The sequence below is a fragment of the Musa acuminata genome, chromosome BXJ3-6 (assembly GCF_036884655.1).
Source record: "Musa acuminata AAA Group cultivar baxijiao chromosome BXJ3-6, Cavendish_Baxijiao_AAA, whole genome shotgun sequence".
NCBI classification, from domain to species: domain Eukaryota; kingdom Viridiplantae; phylum Streptophyta; class Magnoliopsida; order Zingiberales; family Musaceae; genus Musa; species Musa acuminata.
In genome coordinates, this window is record NC_088354.1 from 32,937,945 (window position 1) to 32,965,360 (window position 27,416).

Consider the following 27,416-nt stretch of genomic DNA (forward strand, 5'->3'; position numbering starts at 1 on the left):
ATTTTTTTCGAAGATAATTTCAAGTTACAACTATTTTGAATTAAGAGGGTATGATAAGATTAATTCAAATAGTTAAGATTAGATGAAACAAAAGATTAAAATTTAGTTAACTAGAACAGAAGCTTAGTGATGATAAGAACTTGTAATTGCATCCCTAGAATTGCTCGGATGAAGTTAACTAGACCAGTAGTGAGAAGCTCTAGGTGTTAAATAGATTAGACTGATAAACTATGGGTGTTAAGAGAGAGATTCTACTCGGAAAATCTCATTTATGTCCATCTCTTGTCCTCCTATTGCCACTGCATTGCTACCCTCGATTGCTCTTCAACTTTCTTTTGAGGAAAGATATGTTCACTCAGCATCCTTATAACTTCTACTATACCCCCACCTACACCATCAGGGGTTGTCCCATGATCGTCTTCCTTATATAGTGCTCTACTAGTGATGAGAAGATACCTTTATTAGTAAACGATCTACCCCTCTTATCCTCTCTTGAGTGTGCCCATCTAAACATGAGTTGGCTCTAAGCAAGGTGTATTTTGGACATAAATCATCACGGGACCAGTGCCTTCCTTAAGGGAAGATATCTTCTTATACTCTAGGGTTTTCAATTAGATTAAGGTCATGTTCCTAAATTTTTAAGAAGGCCTCCTCTACTTAATGTTATAGGGGCTTCTATCAAACGTTTTATGGACTCTTCCTTTATTAGGATTAGTAGGTATTTTAGAAATCCTAATTAGGTTTTAGCTACTTAGGAGTCATATTAAGTTTAAAGTCCTTGACATATTAAGATTATGATTTAGATTAGAGATTTATGTAGGAAAAGTCCTTAAAGAATTAGGATTTATTCATATAAATATATCTTGAGTCTCAAGGTTTTGGTGAGAGGAGAGGTATAGAAAAATACATTTTGGGTACTCTTAGGTTTCACTCTAGAGTATCTAGAGAGGGTTGAGAAAAGAGTTTTTTTATTTATATAAAAGTGTATAAGAGATTTTATGTTTGTGATTTATTAACTCAAGAGATAGTGATTTCTTATATTAATTTTTCTTATATACTGAAGAATTTAATTTTTTATTGAATGTTTATTGAACCACATTAAATCTTGCATCATCTTTATGGTTTCTTATTTATTTGTTAATATTTGATTTTTGAGTTTTCTCCTCTCTTTCTCTAATAAAGTAGTATTAGAGTTTAAAAGATCTAATGATCAAAGATTCATCAAGGATAACATTGGTTACTTCTACTGGCCTTATCATGGAGAAATCTGATAGAAGAAATAGTTTTATCTAGTAGTAGAGGAGGGTAAAAGGTTATCTTGTTCAACAAAACAAAAGATGAGCGATGAAGATTAAAAGGAGCTTAAGGGAAAGTGCGTAAGTAGTATTCATCTTTACATCATTGATAATATAATCAATAATGTTATTGATGATGACTCATCAATAATTTTATCAATAAGTATTATTTAACTTTGGAATAAATTAAAAAAACTTCAATATCTCATGCTACCAAGAAAAAAGAGTAATTTGATAATATGAATAGTGAGACATTAGCTGCTCAAGGTAAAGGTCAATGATAAAGATTTTTTGATAGAGGAGATATTGGCAGGTCAAGATCAAGAGTTAGATCTTTGGATGATTTTAGTACTATAGATATAAAAAGCATGGATATATCAAACAAAATTATCTAAAAAAATAAAATAAAAAAAAGAGGTTGATGATTGCTCTCTTATGATGAATAGTGATGAAGATGTCCTTATAATCTCCAAAGGTTATAATCCTTTTAAGCCTAAACATAAACATATTTCTTTTAATCCTTTTAATCCTTTTAAGCCTAAGCATATTTCTAAAAGAGTTAGTTTAAAATTTTATTTTTATTGTTTATGTTTAGGCTTAAAATGATTATTTTGATTCACTGAATGATAAGTTAACTAAGAAGTTAAGTTTGGGTGATGATTCAATGTTGATGGTCATGAGTGTCGGTAGAGCAAAGATCAAAACATTTAATAGAGTGATGTATACTTCGAAGGACGTGGCCTATATTCCAAAAATATAAAAGAATCTTTGATGGGGTTGAGTCTTTTATATTATTCCTAGGCTTATGACGGTAAAAATAGAGGTAGGGTTTTAAAAGTCACTCGGGGTTACATGACTTGATGAAAGAAGATTATATTAAGGTTTTACCATCTAGAATAAAAGTACAATAAATATCTCAAAAGGCTCAAAACAGGTTACACATGCATGAGATGATAGGTACCAATGGCTACAAGCTTTATAAAATCCTATTTGTGGTAAGATGGTGAGATGAAGGTCTCTCTAAAATTAAGTAGTGCTATTGATTAAATTCGATTAAATTCCAACTATACATGATGCATTGGTAAGTTTGTTAAAAAAATTAGGTGTTGAATCATGAACTGATCATTTTATGAAGCTATAATGAATTTTTTATACCAATAGTTCAATTTCTACATAAAGCATAAAGTGACATTATACTCATGAAGATAAAGATTATTAGAGTTGATAAGTATTCTATAAAGTACTAACTAGGTTCTAAATACTTGGGAGGAGTTCTAATTAAATTCAAACTCCTTGACGGATTAGGATTAAGATTATATTAGAAATTCATGTAAGAAGAGTCCTTAAAGAATTAAGATTTGCTTATGAATACACATTGAGTCTCAAGGATTTAGTAATAGGGAGAGGCATATAGGAAGATATTTTAGGTACTCTTGAGTTTCTCTTTTAAGGTGTCTATATAGGGTACTCTCTAGGGTTTCTAGAAAGAGTAAGAGAAAATGCTTTTAGATTTATATGAGAGGATGTTTAAGGGGTTATTAAACCACGTTAAATTTTGCATCGACTTTCTAGTATATTATTTATTGATTGATATTTGATTTTCAAGTTTTCTTCTCTCCATTCCCAACATCTTTCCCTCCACAAGTTCTTGATATGGCTCATGATTTTTCTTGTTTTAATTTTCATCAAAACTTGATGGTTTGAGATCCTCACTAAGAGCCCCTGGTCCATTGGGAGGCTGGAATCTGCATCTCATCCATTGGTGGCTGAATTTTTAGTGTTTATTCAAAAATTTCTCATCAACTACTATATAAGTCTAAATGCCTGAGCTTCTATTTGAGTACTAGACTCCGAAATGTATGTTCCATATTGCATCTGTGATCGGTTGATCTCTTAAACTAGATGATCATTCAATGTCTTTTGAATGGATGTTTTGTAAAGATTTTCATCAAACTTGATTTGTTGAAACCCCTAAAACAGGGCATTTTGATAGGAAAACCCTATAAGAAAATTTTTAAATTTTTATCTTATGAGAAACTACTGTCAGTTTGTTTTTCCTATGACTATATTAGATACAAAAATTTTGAATTCCTTAAGGTTAAATCTGTGCAAAGAAGGGTGGTGCTATCGGTAAAGCAACTATAAGTTAGGTAGTATGGTTTTAGTTTATCAAATGAACCCTTTTTTGGAGGAAATTATTTATGGGCTATGGATTTTTGTTCAATATAAATGCCTTAAAAAAAAAGGATGGGATGGCTTAAAACAAATTTAATATAGCTATTTTTCTTAAGGGAGCATGCGTAAACACAATGATCAAACTTTTCATAAAAGTTATATTTAATTTTAAGGTATACATGAATATGTAATGATCCTCGTAGGCTTTTTGAATCTTTTTGTAATTTTAGATTCTTCATGTGTCACTTCAAATATGTGTGTGTGAGACAAAAAATAAACAAAAATATAGTTCGATCTTTCTAATTTACATATATTCTTAATTCTTTTATCCTCGAGATTATCGATGTATAAATAATACTTGTTCGTTAACTCAAGTAGTACTATTGCTTAGGTCTAATGGTATCAAATAACTTTCCACCTGTTTACTCTTCTAAGGAGCCTAATTCAGCCCAACTTCAAGCTCAATGACTTTCATGACTATATTTTAGTTTAACACCAACTCAAATTAGTCCAAAATGATCTCAACCAAACTCTTGACTTATCAATCACTCATTTGACATATTTCTGAAACATTCGACACATTGTTCACTCTTTCAACATGTCGAACAATCATCTAACGCTTTGTCTAAACCTTTGGCATATCACTCTATCCTTCATCACATCACACAATCCTTCGATATATCGAGTTTACCATAATATCTGATCATATGATATTAGATCCTTTGGATACGATGCCAATCAAAAGCATAAAGTCTGATCTTAAGCACATCAACTAGTCCTATGATTCAATATACAATATTTCGACACAATGTCCGACTCTCAAACTCAATATTTACCCCTTTAATAATTTAAGTTTATGATAGAAATATTTCTCACATCCCTTATTCTAATAATATATTCATTTATTAAATTTATTAATTAATTTTATTATTAAAATTCGAGATTCAATATTTCATTCACTACTAGGTTGGCTAAACTAAATATTTATACTGACCATGTGTGTTGTGTGGGATGAATTTTAACGAACAAAACCATAGTTTTTTTTGTTGTTCTGTGGTTACCAAGGCATGCAAGAGTTTAGAGATGAATCTTGGCCATAGTTTTTGGTCTTTGTTTGGGTGAAATTCTACAGAGTGGAATTTTAAAGGGGCATCAGCTTGCTAGATCCTCAGGACACTGATAGCCTAATGCCTTCGATTGATATGGAAGATCCGAAATAAGACCACCTTTAATGGCGTAAAGGATACTCCTTTCACTAATATTGTTAGAACTGTAGCTTATGTTTTATGTTGTAAATATTTAAACCAGTATGGTGGATGCTTGGGGAATGCCAAATCATTGTGACCTAAGCGAAACGAATAGTTTGGGTAAAGCTTGATAGATCTTTTGACATGCAGGACACAGTGGAAAGGGCTCGTTCTATAATATGCACAATTGATGGCACATGTAATGCGAGCTGACTATAATTATCAACTGGATACAACCTCCTGCAAAGCGAAGCTTGATGCTATCAAATATGGAATGAAACATGCTTGTGAAGCAAGTGTGACACATCTGGAGATAGAATCCGATTGCAAATTACTCATGGAAGTCCTCAGCAAAGGGAAACAATTACCATGGGAGCTCTTGAACTAATGCTTCCAAGAATATAAATTTTGTTGTGTGTTCCAAAAGAAAACATGAGTGTCAATTAGTTGACACGTTTTGCTAAAACATCCAAATCCTCGAATATTTGCAGAGAAGCATGGTTTACCTTTGTCTTAGAGCTTTAGAGTAATATATTTCTTCTTATTTTTGAAAAAAAATAATTACCATCATTTCATTAAATGAGATAGAAATTTTGGTTAGTTTGATTGGGGGGATTCTTTCTCTGTTCTTTACATCCAAACATTGATCATCTTCATCTTTCATCTTTGTAGTTATCCACCATATATATTTGCTGTAACTATCCATACTTAATGAATTAGATATATAAATTGATTAAATAAATTAAATTAAATTTGAGATTGATATAAATCATCACATATTTAGCTTTTTATCTGAGCTTTCCATATCCTTATAACATAATTATTCATAAAAGATTAATCTTTTTATAACCTCGTATAGTCCAGACATACATTAGTCAAATTTATCATTATTGCATCGTTGCTCCGCTACTCATGAATATTAGGACTGCGTAAGGAAACCAAACATGAACACTTATAAGGCAAATTAAGGCAATCGTATAAGCTTAAAACTATCATATAACAAAGGGCCTAACACTAATTCATCACTCATAAATCCCTTAGCAAAAGTGCCCACATGATACATGGCTACGAAACGTATAATGAACAAACCTTAAATATCATCTCGAAGTCCTTAAAACTTTATTTTCCATGTCATCCAAGGGTTTCTATGATACTGAGAAGATTATTATTCTTGTATAATATAAAACTACCAAAATACGATGAACGGACCGTGAGAGCTCGAATGGGAGACTATCTCATTCAGCTTTCCCCACAACTATACCTCACTTAAATGGTGAGAGCTCGAATGGGACCCAGTTGCACGGTAGCTGTGCCTCCGTCACCGGTAGAAAAGTTATTTTACATTTACGGCTAAAATATTTTATCATGGTATCATCATGCATGCGCGTCGTCATCTCGACAGTGATGTCTCCCTCGTCAAGAGTGGCACGTGACCCAGCCCAGCCCAGGAGAGTACGTGACCCAATGCCTGCAGCCTTCTTCCGACTTGACGAACGACTTTGAACACAAGATGTCAACGTGGCGCACGTTGACGAGTCTAGTGGCAGGCGTGGTCGGCCTCTCGATGCACACCAACACAGCTCCGCGAGTTTTATTCGTAATGTAAGTCGTGCATCGACATTTCCGACCCCTCGAATTTCCCAATTTGTTGCGGTCGCTTTCTTTTCCTCCCAATCTCTCCTACCTGAGAGAGAACTCGAGCAGCTTAGGTGATTACCAGGATCAATTCCTGGGGATTTCGATTGATCAATTGATTGATCCCTGCGTGCATGGCTTCGGTCCTCGCCGATCGGGGGATCTTTGACTGGTGATTTGCTTTTCGTTGTTTGATTCTGGTTTTCGGTCGGAACTGATGGACAAAGATATCCTCGAGACCTTCGAGGCCGCAAAGAAGGCGGCTGATAAGGCGGCGGAGGCCGGCGATGGGTCATCGGAGGTGGATCGGTGCGTGGACGCGCTGAGGCGGCTGAGGAGGATTCCCGTTACTATGCAACAGTTGGTGGAAACTCAGGTACTGCCATCTCTTTTTCTTGATCGTATGCGATGTGCGTAAATCGATGCCTATGATTTTGGGGCATCTTTATACCTCTTTGAAAAGTTGTTACATTGGTTAGCTCTGTATATGAATTTTGGAGACGCTTATGTTGAAAACTTGATCTTATCCTCAAATTTACGATTCCCCGTCAAAATTAGTGATTTGTTTTCTGAGATTTGTGTTACAGTGATTGCGACAATTCCTTTTACATAAAAGACTAGGCTTGTTTAGTTTTTTTTTATTTATTTATTTAATGTTTTTTAATGTTGTATTCCAATAATAATGCAGTAATGCTCAAATTAGATAGTAAGTGAGACTTCAGGGTTTTATCATTATGCTGCGCAGGAAGAAATTGTGCAATGTCATTGATAGAAACATATAGGCATTTGCTTAGTCAAGGATGAATACAAGCAGGATGTAAATTTACCAGTTTTTCCAATGTTCTGAGGGCGTGGCATATCCATAAGTGCTGTTGTTTTGGCTGATTCCATATTATACCTTGCTCATTAGTGATAGTGATGCCACATAGATTGATGATAGTGTACTGCAAACGAAGGAGGTCATGATGACATGAAAACTAATTTGTTATCATGGTAAAATCAGAGGCATAGTATAGGTTGCAGAAGTTCCTAAATCTAATTTTATATTTAATTATCTCATGTTATAATTTTTTCTCTAATCTTTTAGTTAGTTTCTAGTTTTATATGTAACTTTAAGTTGAATCATGGTGTCATATATATGACAATGTTTATACCCTTAAATTCATGTTACTTATTTGATTTGATATCATTTTGAGAAGTTGCTCTATGACAAGGGAAAACCACTTGACAAAACTTGTAGTGAATTTTATTGTTAAAAAACTACTAAATCTGATTCATCAATATAATCAAAGTCCTCCAACTTGCTCCACTGACCACCTCTACGATTCATTGAATATGAGGGGCCTTTTGCGAGGGCTTAAACAAAGCTTTACAATTCAGTCACTTCTAATATTTCACCTATCACTTTGATGTCTTCTTATATGAGTTGGATATGTGCCACTGTTTGGACCCTGAAATTTATGTTACTTAATTTGATTTGATATCATGTTTTATAGAAAGTGAAAATTACTTGACAAAAGTTGTGATGAATTTAATCCTAAAAAAATAACTAAATCTGATACGTAATTTTAATCAAAATCCTCCAACTTTCTCGACCGACCACCGACACCTTGCTCGACTGACCATGTCTATGTTTCATTGAATATGAGGGGCTCCTTTGCGGGGGCTTAAACAAAACTTTACAATTTAATCACTTCTAATATTTCACCCATCATTTTGATGTCTTCTTCTATCAGTTAGATATCTTATCTTATATGCATGCTTCAAACTCTTTGTTGAATCAATGCTAGAATTGAACCAACAAATGGTTAATGGTTATCAGAATGACTGAAAAAAACCAAACACAAAGTTATACTTACAATCTTGATTATAGTCTTACTAGAAATCAACAAATTCTAGAGGAAACCAAAAAATAATCAATCCAACATATATAATGGAAGAACTCAAGCAAATTAATAAAGTAATAATGATACTAAAATAAAATAAAAATCAAGTATGTGGAACATTGACAGTTTGCAAACACTGATCAATGAAACTCTTAACAAACATATTCTTCAGTTGGCAGCATAAGTCATAAAATTCTGTAGTATTTTATAAAATCATATGCAATTAATTCAAATCAGTTCATAAAGAAGAAGCAAGATAACAAAATGTAACAAAAATTGATCTTTCATATAATCCAGACAAACTCGAACATAAGATCAAACTGTTGTTATAATGTTCAGAAAGATAAAGAAAAATAAAAGGAAGAAAAAAAAACACTGAAGTACTATTTGATCTTATGTTTGAGTTTCTGCCCTGATCATATGATAGGTAAATCCTTGTTATTTTTTGTTATCTTACTTCTTTTGTATAATCTGATTTGTATTTATTGCATATAACATCATAAAATACTATAGAATTTTATAATGTTGTCAACTGGAAAATATACTTAGTTTTGAGTTTTGTTGACCAATGTTTGCAATTTGTCAATGAACCACATGCTTGATTTCTGTTTCATTTTCTTCCTTTATAATCTATTGGACTGGTTGTTGGATTCGTTGCTGTTTGACTTGCTCTAGAATTTGGTGACTTGCAGTAAAACTTTAGCCATAATTGGATTGTAAGTACAACTTTATGTTCGGTTTTTCTTGTCATTCTGATAATCATTGCAGAGTTCAATTCTGGTATTGACATCTTCGAAGAGTTTGAAATATACATACAAGAAAATATATCCAACTCATACAACAACGAAGACATCAAAATGATGAGTGAAATATTAGAAATGGTTGAATTAGATTCATCAAGTAGTTTTTGCTTGCTAATGTATCAACTTCTCATAATTTATATTAGATAAAATAAAAAACATGAATTTATGGGTCTAAACATTGTCATATATACTATTGGCATATCTATGAAACCACAATTCTAATTAGTTTGAGATGAGGCACTCATGACCTTGCTATTTATTAGTCCAAACATGCAAAAGGTTCATATGCACCATAAGAGAAGACTATATACCATGGTTCAAATTACTTATCTGTATCGGTGTACCGACCAGCTATCGGTACGATAAGTACTGAGCTATATTGAGCGTACTGACACATAGTACATTGGGGTGTACTAATGTACCACCCATATCAGTCCTCTGTTGGATCAATACGTATCGCCCATATCGAGCAGTGCATTTCGGTATGTCAAATCTTGTTATATACCATCAAGTTTTATGGCCTTGTTATTTAACCGAAGATAACATGGCATAACGATCTGATTATCATATCAATAAAGGTATATTTTATGGATTTCAATTGGTTTAGCAGATAGTAAGCTTCATGCTTTAGCTGAAATACTACAGTGATTTATTGGTTTAGCAGATAGCAGGCTTCATACTTCAGTACTTAAATGTAAAGGATTTTCTATTTCTATGCTTATTGCTTGAATGTGTAGGTTACTTTTGTAGATAATTACCTAAGATCTAACACCAAGCTAAGAACAAAAACCCAAACTACTAATCCACCAAGAGCCTAAAGAAGATGTTCATTACTATGCTACCCTATTGTCACGAACAAAACTGTAAAGGAGTGTTTGATGTAATACTCATGTATGTTCGTATCTTTCGGTTTTGTTCATGCTTTGCACAGCATATAAAGGGATGACAGTAGGCTTAGCAACCCTATTTTGGTTGGTTTTGGTGGCCGTCTTAGGCGTGCAAACAAAGGTTGTTTCATGTGGGCACTTGTGGGGATTTCAGTTTATAGTGGACCATTTTGGACCTTTTGACCATTCAAAGCTTACGAAGTCTATTTGTAATTTGCATTGGTAATGAAGTGTTTGCTGAAATGATTGCTTGTGGATCCCGAGTGAAACACTTTCTCTAACTCGTTTTTCCTTTTGTAGGTTCTAAGGGACTATAGGAGGTTTCAGGAAGGCTGACCTTTGCGAATGGACACGCAAGGGTGCCACACGACTTATGCAAAACCAACTAAGTGCGTGACATATAATATCAGAATGAGACAAGCATACATAGAAACACTTGACATGCAAACGTGGGGGACCTAGCGTGACTGCGTTAAGGGCAGCTAGCACATGCGACCGTTCAGGGGAAATGGGCATGGAGATATAGAGAAAAGGAGTTGCTCAGAGGAACGAGCATCTGAGATTGATATTCAGAAGAATGGCTAATCCTTCATGTAAGAGGCATCATGAGGACAAGCAGTTGGGAAGAATGCTTAGCGCACAAAGGTTGGGATGGCTAAGTTCGAGTTACGACTCGACGTTGGCAACCATACTTGATGGTGCTCAAGGCAAGCGAGGCGCTTAGTAAAGGATGAGACCGTGCAAAGAGGAATAGGTTACTCAGTGATCGAAAGTGTTGTGCAAAACTCACAGATGTGAGGGAAATTGCTAACTCGAAGAATTTGGTACTCATACAAGGGCTTGTATACGGACTATGAAATGTTCATGGCCATCCGAAGGCGACCGAAACTCGATACCATGAAGCATTGAACGTCATGGAGTATTGAAACTTTCTCTTCAGCATGACAAGGATACGTCCGTAGGAGGCTGAAGTGTGCGAGTTCAGCATGTTGCTAGGCCTTAAAGGGGTGCAGCTGGGGCTGTATTAGCGAGGAGTCTTAATCTATCAAGTGCATTTGTAGGGGTAGAACAATGCACAGTTTGTTCAGCAAGGCGGAGTAGTCCAAGGGGATGGTGGTCTCCGAAACTTCTAGAGGGAAGGATGCGAAGAGAGAAATTACTCCAACATGATAGATCCCTTGAAGGGATAAGTCCCGGTTCTCCAAAGGGAGAATCATGTGCAACGGACTGCACATGTTGAGGAGGAGTACCTCAAGACAACAACCCTACAAAGCTCAACCGATCGAGCGAGTGGTGAGGAGTCATTGAATGGTCTCACATAAGGTAATACATTAGTGGATGCATTGTGAGATCAAGTAGGGGAGCGACCCAAGACAACACAAAGTGAAAGCACACTTAGAGCCGATATAGAGATCGGACTCAACGTAGGGCTAACCCGTGGAATGGTGGGCGTGAGGGCCACGATCAACGGAGTAACTTGAGTGTAACTTGGTGAAGTACCCAAACCGCATGAAGGGAGTCAGCATAGAAGATGGAACATCGAGCGAAGGCATGAAGCTTTCCTTGGATAAAGGTCAAGAACATGAACTCTTGTAGAGGCAAGAGTGGAATCATGTCGTTCCATGTGTCCGTCATTCTGATGGAGCAAACTCATCCTGCATGGTGTCAAAGACGAAAGGAGCTTCGAGACACATGCACCTTATCTTGGAGAAGCATTTGACGGAGAAACCAAGGCGACTCAACTTGTGGAGGCGAAATTGGGTTCAAAAGATCTTGGCACGGGGCAAGAGGACGTGAAGTAGGTACTCTTGAAGAATACGCCATAGTGTTGTCATTCTAGTTGTTATGAAGGAAGCGGTGCGCAATCGAGATTGTGCTGGTGGGGGCAGAGGCCTAGGATCCAAACAATGATGCACCAATTTCAACAAAGTCGGTGGACTTCGAGAGCTGCTAGGCGACGGACTGTCCTAGAGCGGTGCTTCACTTGGGTGTAACCCGAGAACGGGTGGACGAAGGTTGATTGTCAAAGAAGCGAACACAATCGAATGTGGAAGAGGCCTTGTAATGTGTTGGCAGAGGCCACATATAGAGGGATCGCAATCCGAGTTCATCCCATAATGATCAGAATACAATGGAGATGTCACCAGGAGGCGACATGGTGCACCGGATCATGGTGGAACAGTTCATGGCAATGTGATACACACGAAACTAGACCCATAAGGGACTATATCATACGGAGGTATGATCGGGAGCTCCACTTCGGTGAATAATACGACGGCAAGAACGGCTATGGATTCAAGGAGTGAATGCTATGGTATCGCAGAGGTGGGTCTTTCGTGCGTGCATCGAATTTTGTATCGGATGAAAGCCTTGGTTATCAGCATATGGGGGCTGTGTACCACCGAGGGAGAATTTCGAATACAAGTATCAGTGAGTCTTATGGAGAGAGGGGGGGGGGGGACTTGATCATGTAGAGGTATGATCGGAGCGGTTGGAGAGTTGGATTGCTCCAGATCTCATATTCGCTTAAGGGAGCTCGATAAATCATAGGACAAGGTTGAGTAAGCGAACGTTACTAACAAGGAAGTTAAGGAGAAAAGAATCGATGTGGGCCCTGCAACATGATGGTGGAGGCCATGCATGGGAGTTGTAGTCTATCTTTCCATCAACCAAGAGGAACTGCTCAGAGAACATAAAGGTGTTGAAGTAAGTAGTCAAAAAGGGCGAGAAAGTGACGATGAGTCCAGAGGGACTTAAAACTAAGCATCGGTTAGAATGGAGGTGGACTCGGAGAAGTGTCATAGTGTCACAGAGGCTGATCTATCGATCGTGAAGAAAGGGATACAGATGCGAGGCGATGGATAGTAGGGCCATGGGCATGGCAGTGCTATGGTACCGTAGAGTCGGGACTTCCATGAAGTCATCGATCCTTTGTTCTCATGGAGGGAGAGCATATGGTCATGAAAAGGGTTGAGAAGGTGGAGAATGCAGAGGCAAACCCCAAATACTAAGGCAAGGCTAAAGGGCATAGGCCAGGGAACTTTGTAAAATTGGTGTCAATGAGCTTCTCATCAAGATAGCTGAAAGTGGAAGACTTCGGGTCGATGCAAGAGTGCTCGACTAAAGAACGAAGTAGGCAATACGCAATGTTGTATCATTGCTACTCAAAGGAGTAGGCGGTAGAGATGATGGAGAAGACGGTACAATCCCAAAGGCGACCAAAACTATTAGAGACTGCTCCAAGTTGGGGTGAAAACTTTTTGCATTCCAGAAGTTAAATGACATTAATAAGGTGAATCATAGTAACTAACTCAACGCAAGGAGCGCAAATACTTCGAGTGCTTCGGAAATGTGAGCAAAGAGCGGCCGAAGGCAAGTAATCAGCTTGATGCATGGAGTACAACCCTCAAGGAGGCGGGCGAAGTCAAGTAAACTTTGTCTTCTCAACTCTTAAGAGAATGGGTGAAACTGAGTACCCCAATCCTCTTATCTATCCAGCAGAGGAACTCTGCACAGGTTCAAAGACCCTTTGAAGAAATCTAATAAAAGACAATACTTGTTAAATCCTCACCAATGGTGATCAGTGCTACTGAGAGTAGATTATCCACATCATTTCCTAATATAATGCCAATCGAAAACAGAAGTGATGCAAACCTACTTGGAAGTGACAACTAAGTGGAAGAAGAATTGATAGACAAATTTTATGGAGGAAGGACCCAAAAACTTTAAAGTTTGTGAGGCGATGCTAGTTAAAGCTCCAACAAGCATCCACCTAGTTCAAGCGGCATGAGGCATTTGAGAGACTAGCGTATACCAAGGAACCATCTTTTCTTTCATCTGAGGGATCCATAGGAACCAACAGGGATCAACACAACTTAGCTGACCTCTCACCAGAGTCAAAGTCATTGGCGAGTTGAAGTAGCATGACAGATCAAAGTTCGACTACTCAACAACAGTGGTGGAGTATAATTGGGAGCCAAGAGGCGCATTGCAACTGGAACAAAGGATTAAAAACTCAACAAAGGCGAGAAGATGCAGCGTTTGATGTAATAAGTGGGGGAGAATGTCACGAACAAAACTGTAAACAGGGTGTTTGATGTAATGCTCATGTATGTCCGTGTCTTTCGGTTTTGTTCATGCTTTGCACAGCATATAAAGGGCTAATAGTACAGTCCCATTTTGGTTGGTTTTGGTGGTCGTCTTAGGTGTGTAAACAAAGGTTGTGTCATGTGGGCACTTGTGGGGATTTCAGCCTATAGTGGACCATTTTGGACCCTTTGTTGTGCGACTGTTCAAAGCTTGTCAAGTCTGTTTATAATTTGCATTAGCTATGATGTGTTTGTTGAAATGATTGCTTGTAGATCCCGAGTGATACGCTTTCTCTAACCCGTTTTCCTTTTAATAGGTCCTAAGGGACCGTAGGAGGTTTCGGGTTGGCTAACATTTGCGGACGAACACGTAAGGGTGCCACACGACTGCAAAACCAGCTAAGTGTGTGACACTATGGTGTTGACTAGACGTAAGACGGTAACTGAAGATAAGATGTTATCATCTTAAGCGAATCTCTGAAGTTTGATGCAATGATCAACTATGCATTATGCTAGTTGACTTAGGGAGTTGAATGAATGACAATTTAGAAGAAATGGTCAATATATTAAACTATAATCTGAGTCTCGTCCTAATCACTAATCACTATGATGGCCTAATTTAGTGCCTAGTTGTACAAAGTTATGAATACAGGAGTGAAACATGGTGCCTTCTCACTTGCCTAGTCCAATTATATTGGTTTAAAATTATTACATGCTTGTCAAAAACCTACTCTCAGAATAAAAAAAGACTACAGGTATCTTCTTAGTGGAATAAATGGACAATTATGGATATGAAATTCTTAGCTCATATCCATATCAAGCTAAAAGCAAAATAAGTCGATGACACAATCATGAGTGCAAGGTACAATTTGGAGGAAGAAAATTAAAGCTTGGACTGATGAAGTTGTGTGGAAGGAGATCATAATGGGAGGAAGGCTTGATCTCAAACAAAAGAGTTAGGGGCCTGATGTGACTGGTGAAAGGCCCTAAATCTGAATTTTAATCAAGTTGCCTTATTTATTATATTACTTAGGTATGTTGTTATGTCTAATCTAAATTTAAATATGTTTTTGGAGTCAATATAACAGATTAAAAGTCTGAAACTGTTAATTCAAACGACTGCTCTATTGCAACATTGATGAGTAAAGAAATTACAATGATGCCTTATCTGAACTTTTTTGCTTAAGATAAATTCACGGATTTCTTTTTGCTTTATCTTAGCTCCTTTCAACAAAGTCATCTTTATTTTAAAATGATGCTTATGTCACCATATACTTGTGTTAATGCTAATTTTGGTCATCAAATAGATGTGGTCAAGATTGTCAAACCCACTTTCCTACCTAGAATTGGAAGAGGTTCCATAAACTAGGTCACAGAATCAGATCATAGGATTGTGAGATCCTATAAACTAATTAAAAATAATTTAAAAACCATGCTAAGTCATGAAGGATTAGATCCTTCAATTTGGAAAGGACTAGATTAATAACTTATTTATTATATAGTTATGAAGCTATACGTTTGAAAATTGTGAGCGCATGAGTATGAAGGTGTAACATGAAATGAGGATCTCGGGCATTATAAAATCAAAGTTAAGATTTTTCTCTTACTGTATGGTGCTTGAATTTGGACAGATTTAATTTTGTCAGGCATGCTATGCTGCAAGTTTTCCTCATTTTAAGGGACCACTATAAATTTATCATTCAGCATGTTTGAAGATATTGTTTTGAGTTTGAATCTATTGTAATTGCTGTTCTTGGTACTTCAGAGGTCTACAAATTCAACCATATGAGTGGGTATGTTGATCAGAAGATTGTGGTGATGCAATCCTGAATCCACACAGGTGAAACAAATGGATGCACCAAGGTTTTGGTTAAGCCCTGTTATATTGAGTTTAGGTGTAAGATCATAATTTATGGTCTAACTTTGAGTTTTCCTAAAGTGCTGTTATTGAGGATCAAATATGGTATATAAAAAGTGTTCGTTATCTATCATTGCATGCAGTGGAATGCTCAGGGGAATAAATGTATTGTTAGTGCATGTTTAAAAGTGAAATAGGAGTATTTCCTTTGGTGAAGAGGGTCCCTCTTCCATATTTTCATCCTGTTTTGCTGTATAATCGCTGCTTTTGTAATGATCTTGCATCAGGTTACTAATTCAAATAATCCAGAACAGCTTCTTGCTGGTTAGGTTTATGCCTAGCTGTAGTGTTGCGAACACTGGATGGTGAGACTGCACCATGAATTTTGGTGTTATTATTGACTTTTCTCAAAAGAGCCTGGGATCTTGGTTGGATATGGTCAGCCTGTAATGTTCTCTCTGAAAAATAACTTGCAGAACCCTCACATTCTAGTTTTTGAAGATTTAGTTCCAAGATAAAATTTCCAGCATGTCACTCAGGATCCTCATGCATTTTGCAAGATCAAAGACCCTTCTATGAAACATTCTGAACGTGTAATTTGCTAACGTCTACTTATTTTGTGACAAAGGTTCTAGATATTGTTAATTATCAGTGAAATTTTTGACAATTGAACACTGAAAGAAAAATTAGTTTGCAAGTGAAAATTTAAATTCACTTACCATTTAATTCTGGTATCTTACTGTTGATGACTATTTGATTGATAGAATATGCTGTGCTTTATGATGCTTTTCTCTGTGATGCTTTGAGTTTCAGAAACTTTTGAGGAGAGTCCAAAATTAGCAACCTATTTCATCTGCTTTGCTAATTTCGTCTGAAATAGTATCTTGGTCTTTTTTTATGGGAGTCCGGAGTTATTAACCTATTTCATCTGCTTTTCTGAGGATGTCAAATGATATCTTGGTCTTGGAATTACAAAAGAAAGTGTTTTGTACAATCACCCTACATTTCAAATTTGGCCAGACAAATTGCCATTATGATTCCATCACTGTTGCAAGTTTCTGCAAACATATACCTTATTGTTGAAGCTTAGCCATCTCTTTAATTTTCTTGTTGGTGTTTTGGAAAGAACTTTCTCGAACCATCAGATGTTTGGGGACAAATCAATTTATGTTGCATGTACCTCATCATATAAATAATTCTTGTTGACAGCTTATGTTTCTCTTTTCTGGAAAAATTGAACTTTTCATTTAACATAACTGCATATGTTATAGATCCTCGGCAGTTATGTAATGTAAAACTTGTTGGATTTGGCCTATTCTTTTCCTCTTGGAACTCAAACATGCTTTCTTTTTCCAGGTAGGCAAACGTCTCCGCAGTCTTAAAAAACATGTTAATTCAAAGATTCAAGCTGAGGCATCTGTTTTGCTAGAATTCTGGAAAGATGTAGTTATTCAGGAGACGTCAAATTCTAAGAAAAATGGTGGTTCTGAAAGTAAAAGTTCAGTAGAAGTTAATATCAAATCTGAGAGAACAGAAACTTTCAAGATTGACAGGACTCCAAAGGCTGGGCCTGTCAACATGGATAGGATTTCAACTTCAGAAAGTCTCAATTTTGTTAAGAAAGACAAGAACCAGGGTTCAAATACAGAAAGGCACAAGACTGAGAAGAATGAGAGCAGTGAATCAGGAGGGTGTGCTATCAAAGCTAACAGAATCCCCAGTGGAAGTCATCAAGCATCTACTACCAAGAAGCCATCAACAGCATCAGCTGCTCCTCCAAAGCTGACAATGATGATCAAATGTAATGATCCTATCCGAGACAAACTTCGGGAACTTCTAGCAGAGGCGTTCTCAAAAGTTTCCTGTGAGACCAGTGAAGATGAAAGAGATGAAGTGAGAAATATACTGGATGAGGTAAATGTGTGTGATCCCATCCGAGTTGCAGTCATGGTGGAGTCCGTGATGTTTGAAAAATTAGGCCGTTCTAATGGTGCTCAAAAGCTGAAGTACAGATCCATTATGTTCAATTTGAAGGATGGCAACAACACAGATCTTCGAAGAAGAGTTCTCCTTGGGGAAGTGAAGCCTGAGAAACTCATAGTTATGACTCCTGAAGAAATGGCCAGTGACAAGAGGAAACTTGCAAATGAACAGATTAAAGAGAAGGCTTTATTCGAGTGTCAGCGGGAAGGAGCTGCTAAAGCTACAACTGATCAGTTCAAATGCGGTCGGTGCGGACAGCGGAAGACCACTTACTACCAAATGCAAACCCGAAGTGCCGATGAGCCGATGACTACATTCGTCACATGTGTAAACTGCAACAACCATTGGAAGTTCTGTTGACTACAAATTCAGCAGACTATTTGCGGGAAGATTTTCCAAAAAATCCTGTTATCTGTCCTATTTTGGGGCGCTTCTATTCATTCTTCGGAACTCATTAGCATTGTGTTGTTGGATGCATGTAACACCGCCTGCAGTTTCATTTGAGTTGCTTTAGTTTGGCAGCTGCTCACTGCCTCTATCATCAAGTAAAACGTTTGTGTTAGTAGCAAATCGTGCCAAGTGTAACGTTTATGTATATTAAGATGTGACAATCGAATGTTTTGCATTCATCAGCATTTTTGTGCTCGGTCTCAGCTGGATGCGATTCAGCTTCTCCACTGTGAACTGGAAAAAATATAATGCTCAGAACCAACAATGTTGCTCGTGTCAAACTCTTCTTCAAAGAATTGCGGGTTGGAAAATTATTGATGAAGCATCCAACGGGAGAATCGTCTTTTCGATGACAACACTTTTGAGTACATGAATCACTGCACATCAAATCCATCTAAACTTCAGTGCAGCCCTCTCTTGGACTGGTAAACTACCTTCCATCGTGCCACATCAAACCGATGTAACTCATTCGAATAGCAACCATTGGTTAACCTCGACAGCGATTCATATGCTTCGACTGTTCTCCAAGTGGGAACCAAAGTGCTAATAATTCCAAAATGTTTGGTCAACTATATTCAAATTTTAATTGTACAAGTAAACATGATAAAAATTTCATTGTGCACAATAACATTGTAAACGAGACCATCACCCTATGTTTTTGCTTTTTGCTTAGAAGGATAAATTGCCAGTTGACTCTCTCAGTTCCTTCTCTAAATATATACTAAAAATTCCAAATATCTTCGACCATGCGATGCATAACCTAGCGAATATAATTTTTCTTTAGCAAAATTCGAATTCTCATTCCACTTGATAAAGACATTTAGTTTGATAGATTAAGAGAATCTAAGGGCTTATGAATTTTGAAATGATAAAATCGTGCGGGTACGCTCATCGTCCGTCTAAAACGAATAATTCCTTGAATAATTCCTCGTGAATCTATCCCATTAATAATGATAAAAATTGATTTTTCATATTAACCCTAGAAGGAAGGCCTTAAACCCTTGACCCCTTCTATAAAAGAGGGTACTCATTAAAAATATTTAATCTTATATTAATAAAGAAGTAGAAGAATTAAGATAATTTCTCGAGCCCATCTACGATAAAATTGCTCCTCTATAAAAGGAAATACTGATTAAAAAAATTTAATCTTACATTAATTAAGAAGTAGGAGAATTAACATAATTTCTCGAGCTGATGTATAATAAAACCCTTGGCACCTCTATAAAAGGAAGCACCGATTAAAAACATTTAATCTTACATTAATTACGAAGTAGGAGAATTAAGATAATTTCTCGAGCCCATCTACAATAAAAACGATGAGCCTCCTTCCCCTTCATCCGCAACCGAACCATCACAGTCGAGCACTTGATCTCACGCACCCGCGACAAGGTCTACAGCATCGAATCAGCGATCAGGTCCCATCGGTTTCTCCACCCACCAAAGAAGGAAACGAACGTCATCTTCCACACTGCAGCTCTCATTTTAGGCCGTCTTTTAGGGTTTGCCAAACAACGACAACTCGACGTGTTCCACGTACGCTGGCATGCCGACAAGCTCCTTGACAAGAAATCCTAACCAGACCAAAAAAAGCCAGCGTAGATCTCCATTTGAAGTGTCGTGAGGTCAGCGAGGAAAACTAGGGAGCTTGTCGGCCGGCATTTCACATCCAGGTCACTGCACTCGTCTCCTCCTGCATGCACAAAGGACACAGACGCTGAGACATGCAGGAAGCAAGCCACTGCAGTCAACCTGATCTCATCGTGACAGTTTTGGATGTTACCAGATGATGCTTTGTTTGTGGCCAGTTTTGGTGAACTGCGAGCGTGGCCTTCTCCGAAGAAGAGGAACGGCAGGAACTGGGATGTATTCTTCGTCTGTCATAGAATAACCCGACTAGCAGAGGTTGACATTAATATTTATAATAGAAGGAAACCAGCCATAAGTCTTGACCTAATATTGTCCCACAGACACCCATTTGGCATCATCATCAAGCGGTGGAAAAATGATACTTTTGTCGATGATTGTTTAGTGAACACTTTGTTTAGTGACGTGGAGCCAAATACAATACGAGCTTAAGAATACGCGCACACAACCAAGAATTTGAAGTGGTATTCGTCGTATTCCAAGCTCAGGTACGCTTACGTCGACAAAACCATAGCTGTACGTTAGCTAGCTTGACCCGGTGATACATGTGGCCTTCTATATAAGAAACATAGAACGCTTGCTAAGAGGGCAAGAGAAGGGAATGGAGGAGGTGACGGAAGGGCATCACTTCGTGCTGGTGCATGGCGCCGGCCATGGAGCCTGGTGCTGGTTCAAGCTCCGGTGCCTCCTGGAGGCATCAGGCCATCGCGTCTCGTGCCCGGACCTGGCGAGCGCCGGCATCCACCCGGCCGACCCCAACTCCATCCTCTCCATCGATGAGTACGATGCACCCCTCTTCAGCATCATGTCTGCCTTGCCGGAGCACGAGAAGGTAACACCCCCCCCCCGTCCCATGCACAGCAGAGCTTGTTTCCCTTCAAACAACTCCTCCTCCAGGAAACAGTAACTTGCAAGCCAAAGATGGATAGATAGATAGAAATAGTCAACTTTGACCGTCCGGGAAGATGAGATCTCCATGTTGCCGCTGAGATTGTAAGGTTTGTGTTTAGGTGATACTGGTGGGGCACAGTGCGGGAGGACTGAGCGTAACTCACGCGTTGCATGTCTTCAACAACAAGATCAAGGTGGCCATCTTCGTTGCAGCAACCATGCTTCCATGGGGATACCAAACGGAAGAAGACATCAAAGATGTAACTTTCTTGCCGTCTTCTGTGCAACTCGATGTTAATAACTGTGTGATCATCATTTCTTAAGGCATGGGATAATTATTTCTTGCGTGAGGTAGGGAGTTCCTGATCTATCACGATTTGGAGATGTTTATGAGCTCAAATACAACATGGGGCCTAATAATCCACCCACGAGCGTGGCACTGCGAAAGGAATTCCAACGCAAAATACTCTATCAGTTGAACCCAATTGAGGTAACAAATCCTGACAATGCTCATTAGATTAGATCTGATGTAATATAAAATAGTCTGATCGACAAGCATCGATCGATGTTTACCGGTCTAACCAAAGATGTATTTTCCTTCTTTGTGTCGAGTCATCGAGTGATAAGTACGACAAGATATAGATTTGTAGTCTCAACATGTGTTACGTTGCATGGCTCAGGACTCCACGTTGGCTTCCATGCTACTACGACCATGGCCGGCCACTCTACCCAGCACAAGGTTCCACAAAGTGGAGGGGTTGGAGAAAGCAAGACGAGTGTACATAAAGACCACACATGACAACATGGTGAACCCACAGCAGCAAGACGCCATGATCCGGAGGTGGCCACCGGATGAGGTGTTGGTCATGGAGACCGATCACAGCCCCTTCTTCTCGGCTCCCATGGAGCTCTTCAAACTGGTGATGAAGGCATCCCACCTGCGCCCATGATGTACCATGAGATCCATCTCTGTTAATGATCATGTATGCGTTGTCATGTTCATACATCCAGTTTAAAGTACATTAATAGTTTGCCCAAGAGGCTTGGGAGGTGAGGAATGATTTTGATGTTGAAGAAGACTAAATCAATCATCCATTAGTTCATAAACATGGAATATGTTTGTTTCAGAGTGTTTTCAAAATTGGTAGAATTAATGAGGAGGATAAAAAATACACACGACAAGGAATGTGATTCTATTAAGTTTTCTTGGTGATGAAGAAGGAGGTTGTTCTGTCTACCTGCTCTTCAAACCCATGTGCATTTACACCAACTTTTCTACCTCATCTTAACTTCCCTAATTCTCTCTCTCTACATGTTTCCATGTCTTCAATTTATGGATGATTTGAATTGTAAACCAGTGGAGTTTGACATGCATGAATGATTCACAAGACGAAGCATTTTGATGAGAATAGTCATACCTGTGTTCTACAGTGAGAATAGTTGCAAATGCTGGCATGAAACAGTCCGTCCCTATCGTAATGTCCTATATCAGGGGCAGGAAAGTTCTCCACTTCTTTACCTATAAGAATAATAAGGTAGTTTTAGACAATTCAGAATCCACGTATTTGTATGTATGGTTAGCACATGAAGAACATTTAGAAGATAGATCAGACCACAAGCCAAAGGGAAATATAATAGCATTTGAAGACCCAGTTTGGGAAGTAGATGCAGTTGTCTTGATCTCCATAATCCCCAGTCACATCCCATGGATAGGAACAATTCAGTGTAATGGGGACAAGCACCGACACAAATTGAGCCGATTCATCTCTAATGGAACATCTATTATACGGAGTACTGTCCCAATTCCCAAATATGAACCTCAATGTCAGCCAATCAAGCTGGATCAATGATATACCAATAATAAGAAAAACATATTAGAGGTAGACTATAAATCAATGTGAAGAATGTGTGTTCCCAGCCAGGAATTTCCTCTTGAGAATATGTTTCTGGAATGGGATCTTACCAGAATCTCCAGGGCTAGTCAGGACTTCTACAGATCAGACATGTCTATTCCCCTTTAACATCGTATGTTTGTTTCCAGTACATGATCAAACAGTGTATCCTTGGAGCCAACTGCAAGAAAAAGAAGCCAAATAGTTCGGCACTCTGTAGAAATTGAAGAACACAACAGTGTTCAGAGCAGCAGCAGAAAACCTGCCATTGAGATTGAACCAGGACTATGGACATTAATATCAATAACTACGGATCTGTGAAAAGTTCAACACATGATATACACACCATAAAACATGTCAAAGAGTCAATCTCAACCTAGGAGCATAAATATTATATGATGTAGAACCATATAAATATCCAATGTCTTTTCAAGCTGTACACGAGCATTATTAAACAGCATAAGCTGATAATTACAAAGACAATACAGTAACTAGAACCTATGGTACAAATTAAAGAGCAGAACACTGACTATTTGATGTAGTAAGTAATGGAGTCACAAAACCCAACTAAGGCTTCAACTCCAACATGTCAAAAGAATGTGTTCAATTTTCTAGACAGACATGCTAGCGAGAAACTCAATGAACAGATGGTTATGACCAAGCAAGAGTTCTTCGAGGACTATATCAATAAAATGAGATTCATTATAACTTCATGCTGAAATACTTGTTAAGGAATAAACTTAATCAAAATCCATATTCACAAATTCTACAGCTTTGAACACCTTCGCAGCAAAGTAGTCCTAGAGCTTTGATTAAATATAGCTCTAAAAATATGTGATTAAGTTGCCAGATCAGTTGCAGCAATTGTAGAAAGTATTAGATCAGATGCATATCAGCTCCGGAAATTATCACATGGTTGCATCTTTGGATTTATTGAATCATAACCCATACCAAAGAATGTTGAATTTCCATGGTGAAAGATATTAATCCTATCAGTCTTATTCAACATCATTGTGAAAGTAATTTGAAATGAGATTTTGAATAAAAAATAATCTGTCACTGTCCATGAAAGAGATCATGAATAATTATCTGACGGCTCATTGAAAATGTATAATTATGCAATAAAAAGAACAATGTTGAAGCTACATTTTCAAAACAGTTTTGATAGAGTTGAGAGGAAGCCCTTATTTAATCTTTTAATAATGTTCGGAATTTTACTGAATGGTGCCACTGGGTCTTAGACATTCTAAAAACACATAAAATAGTTGTCATTCTTATTGAGGTTCTCTTTGAAGAAAGCTACTTATTTCTGAATAGTGATCTGTCTTCCGTTGCTATGGATTGCATGATGATCTTTAAGATGCCAAAGTGAGTTATTTGAATTCCAAAGAGGCTTATGTGGAATGGGAGTAAAGAAGAAACGGCTCCAAAAACTTTGGTTTAGCTATAGTATATAAAGGGAAGGATGCAGGGGGCTTGAGGATTGTGGATATTCAGGTTAAGAAATCATCTTCCAGTGAATTCTGGTTAAGGCTGTTTGAACATCAGAACAAAGTTAATTTTATGGAAGTCATTTTAAAAGTTAGCATCCTTTTGGGCACCTTGTTGTCTCTGACTATTCTTCATGTTGAGAAGGTTTCTTTTGATGCAGAGATACTGTTTTTGCTGGAATTGTTTTCCCTTTGGTGGCAATGGACTGATAGTGAGGTTTTGGCAGGATGGGTAGTTGATAGAGGATTTTCTTTGTGATAAATTTTATAAAATTTATTATTGATACCATGTGGCATCAAATCGAGATTTAGTTGCTGGTATTGCTCATCCTACAATCTCTGATGTCTTGCCTTGGAATATAATGTTCAATAATAATGTTCAAGCTATGAGGCTTAAAGATCTTCAGTTACATTATCTTCTAAGTAGATAAGATCTTATGGTGGGGATATGACAGTAAATTTACTACTGTACTGAATACAATTTTGAAGCAAGAAGAAACAAAAGACTGGGTATTGGAAAAAAATGGATTGCACTAACTCAGGAAAAGATGAAGTTTGTTGTTTGGCTCCTATATAAATAACAGTCTGGCAAAGAAAGGAATACAATTGTCTCCTGTTGTGTCTTATGCAACAATGAAAAAATGAAGATGTTTAACCCCTGCTTTTCAATTGTATTTTTCAGTAAGTGGTACATGCTGGCTGATAATGGTTAGTCTGCAAGTCTTCCTTCCTGAGCATCTTGGATGTAGTTCATAATAAAAGAAATCTGAGAGAAAGAAGATCATGGGGGAGATTGTTCTGAAGACTAGAATTTATTTGGACAGAAAGGAACAATAGAACCTTTAGGGGTAGTTCTAAAACTCTGACGGAAGTTGTCAAATCCACACTACTGGAGAACAATGGAGCAAAACCTTAATTGTCCATGTGAACCTCTGTGGTGGCTTCAGTGAGGCAATACTGTAGTTTTGCTTACTACTTCCTCTTTCTCTCTATTTTCTTTTTCTTTACATTCTTGTGCTTTCTTTTCTATGTTTGTCTCTTAGAAAACTTGCATGCCTCTTATAAAACTCTTAAAGATGTGTGATCAACTGACAGTCCTCATGCTATGCTCCTGAGCTAGAGACATGACATTTTCTACACCATGAGTTAACTAAATTTTCAGATTTAATGATGTCCCATTTAAGGAGGGGGAGCTTCCTAGCACTAAACTGTATTCGAACAGCTTATATACTACAAATTCAAATTCTTTTTTTTTTCTTTATCTTCATACTGGGAAAGAGAACTATAGAGTCATTTAACTCATAAATAACACCATAGAATGATCAAATTGCGAATCTTGTATTTGATAGAGATTGAAAGCAATTAGTCCAACACATACGTTAAGCAATGGTATAAAAATGGTGCCAGCATTTCAAGTCAAACAAATAGCATACCATTGTTGGGTCTAAGTTTTCTCTTGTGTTTTAATATCTCAGGTGAGGAATTCTGGCTCCAGACGCTGCTAGTCCTGTAGACACTGTGACCTTAGTTCCATCTTCCAGATAATTATAGATAATCCTACATAGTCTCCTGCATTATTCACAAGCACTTGTACATAGCAACCAAAATTGAGGATTAGAAAATGCAATATCTAGTCGAAGAACATACTGACCTTATCGTATCCAGTGACTGGGCCACTTGGACATTCGAAACATGAGGAGGAGCTTCAATTAATGTGCTTTTTCACCTGAAAATGGAATTAAATTAGGGAATACGGATTGTATAAACTGGTACAAAAAATCAAATTCCACGCATCCTAATCACAATTACTGTGAAAACAATAAAACCAAGAAATTAAATCATAACAACGAGAGACAAATAACCAAGTAAAAAATTCTCAGGATGCTAAGTTGTGTGCATGGAGGCCAGTTTTTATTCATGAGATTCGTGGATAATTTTCAAGAACATTTAAACAATGATGTTTCATGACCACAATTTATAAAACTCAGTATTGACATGAAATGCACCTACAAAAAAGTTTCTAACTCTGCAGTAGTAGAAACTTCAAAGCTTTTTCTTAAAAAGACAAACAGAACAATAACTTTACGTAACCTCCATAAATTGATGGCATGTGGATGCATGATTGGTCAATTATCAATGTGACACTTTTGAAGAGCACAATTGTTCTGCAACGAAAATCTTGTAATTAGAACAATTGTACTTAGCACAAATAGTGAAAACAACATTTTCTCCAATCTGCGTCATAGTTCTATTGAAGCTAATGATCTCAAGAAAACCTCTGAACAATAATAGATAATGGCAATCTTTAACTACATAACCAATGTGAAGTCTCTTGAAGATTTCTATATGAGATCATAATATAGTTACCACTTAAAGAACGCTCGATCTAAATCGAACAAAATCAAAGAACCAATTAAGCAGTTCCTCAGTATAAGAGAACCAACCGGATTCTTCCCTTCGAGGATGACCCTATTCCGGGATCGGATTGCGCGCTTGATGACGATTCTTCCCTTCAAGGATGACCCTATTCCGGGATCGGATTACGCGATTGATGATGATTCTTCGCTCTTATGATCATTACCGGTGACAATCACCAAAAAACATCAACTTTTGACCGAAAAATAACCAAAATTAAAGAGAAACACAAGCGGATGAGAGATTACACTGTCTCTCCTCCGAGGATCTTCCGATTGCTGCTTTCTCTCCTCTCTTCCCAGGGTTGTAACTGACTTGTGTCACGACTTACCGACCGAATACGGACGTGGCGCCGACGATGGTGCGGTGGGGAAGAAGTGAAGCGTCTTCGATGGGAGCTGCATCATCTATTCGTAACTCGTGTCATGAAGCAAATCCCGGTTTTAAATGGGCCCCTGATTCCTTATTGGGCTTGCTGAGATATAAAAGAAAGGTTACAATGGTGACGCCCGTTATGACATTTATAACGTTCATCATTACAAATGAAACTGTAACGCTACGTCAGTGTCTCACCTTTCTGTGTGTCATCAAAATACCCTAATAGAACAAGGAAAAAAGGTAATTTCATCTTTGGACCAATCCATAAGGTGAATCGATCCACTATTATGTAAACTATAATATTTACCAAAAGGTTATAGTTTTTTAGTATCAAAATATTGTAACTCTATTCAAATATAATGAATGAGATAGATGTCAATCTTTTGAACATTCTTGTTC

At 37.5% G+C, this 27,416-nt stretch overlaps 2 protein-coding genes and 1 long non-coding RNA gene across 8 annotated transcripts; 2 read left to right on the forward strand and 1 right to left on the reverse strand.

Moving 5' to 3' along the window:
• Nucleotides 1-6,324: 6,324 nt before the first annotated feature.
• On the forward strand, nt 6,325-18,492 carry LOC135641606 (transcription elongation factor TFIIS-like). Its single transcript, XM_065157111.1, has 2 exons — nt 6,325-6,728; nt 17,231-18,492. The coding sequence occupies exons 1-2, from the start codon at nt 6,570-6,572 to the stop codon at nt 18,215-18,217; spliced, it is 1,146 nt and encodes a 381-aa protein (XP_065013183.1). The 5' UTR covers nt 6,325-6,569; the 3' UTR covers nt 18,218-18,492.
• A 2,036-nt stretch (nt 18,493-20,528) lies between these two features.
• LOC135640287 (methylesterase 17-like) lies at nt 20,529-22,035 on the forward strand. The gene is made up of 4 exons (XM_065154584.1): nt 20,529-20,783; nt 20,962-21,102; nt 21,198-21,332; nt 21,523-22,035. Exons 1-4 carry the CDS (start codon nt 20,553-20,555, stop codon nt 21,790-21,792), a joined length of 777 nt encoding a protein of 258 aa, XP_065010656.1. The 5' UTR covers nt 20,529-20,552; the 3' UTR covers nt 21,793-22,035.
• On the reverse strand, nt 21,328-27,076 carry LOC135640288 (uncharacterized). Of its 6 annotated transcripts, XR_010497255.1 has the most exons (9): nt 26,888-27,076; nt 26,669-26,791; nt 26,316-26,389; nt 25,876-25,950; nt 25,658-25,793; nt 22,806-22,915; nt 22,456-22,680; nt 22,261-22,361; nt 21,328-21,780 (listed from the first exon to the last, which is right to left on the reverse strand). It is a non-coding gene; the product is annotated as an uncharacterized LOC135640288 (long non-coding RNA). The 6 variants fall into 6 exon arrangements; XR_010497258.1 differs by lacking the exon at nt 26,316-26,389 and having other exon boundaries at nt 25,658-25,731; XR_010497257.1 differs by lacking the exon at nt 26,316-26,389 and having other exon boundaries at nt 22,806-22,996; nt 25,658-25,731.
• Between the last annotated feature and the right edge of the window lie 340 nt (nt 27,077-27,416).

What these genes read in the sequence shown, in the direction of transcription:
- LOC135640287 (XM_065154584.1), top strand. Translation starts at nt 20,553, where the DNA reads ATGGAGGAGGTGACGGAAGGGCATCACTTCGTGCTGGTGCATGGCGCC. An exon ending in CCTTGCCGGAGCACGAGAAG is followed by an intron (nt 20,784 to 20,961) that starts GTAACACCCCCC and finishes GTTTGTGTTTAG; the next exon opens with GTGATACTGGTGGGGCACAG. An exon ending in CGGAAGAAGACATCAAAGAT is followed by an intron (nt 21,103 to 21,197) that starts GTAACTTTCTTG and finishes TGCGTGAGGTAG; the next exon opens with GGAGTTCCTGATCTATCACG.
- LOC135641606 (XM_065157111.1), top strand. Translation starts at nt 6,570, where the DNA reads ATGGACAAAGATATCCTCGAGACCTTCGAGGCCGCAAAGAAGGCGGCT. An exon ending in AACAGTTGGTGGAAACTCAG is followed by an intron (nt 6,729 to 17,230) that starts GTACTGCCATCT and finishes TTCTTTTTCCAG; the next exon opens with GTAGGCAAACGTCTCCGCAG.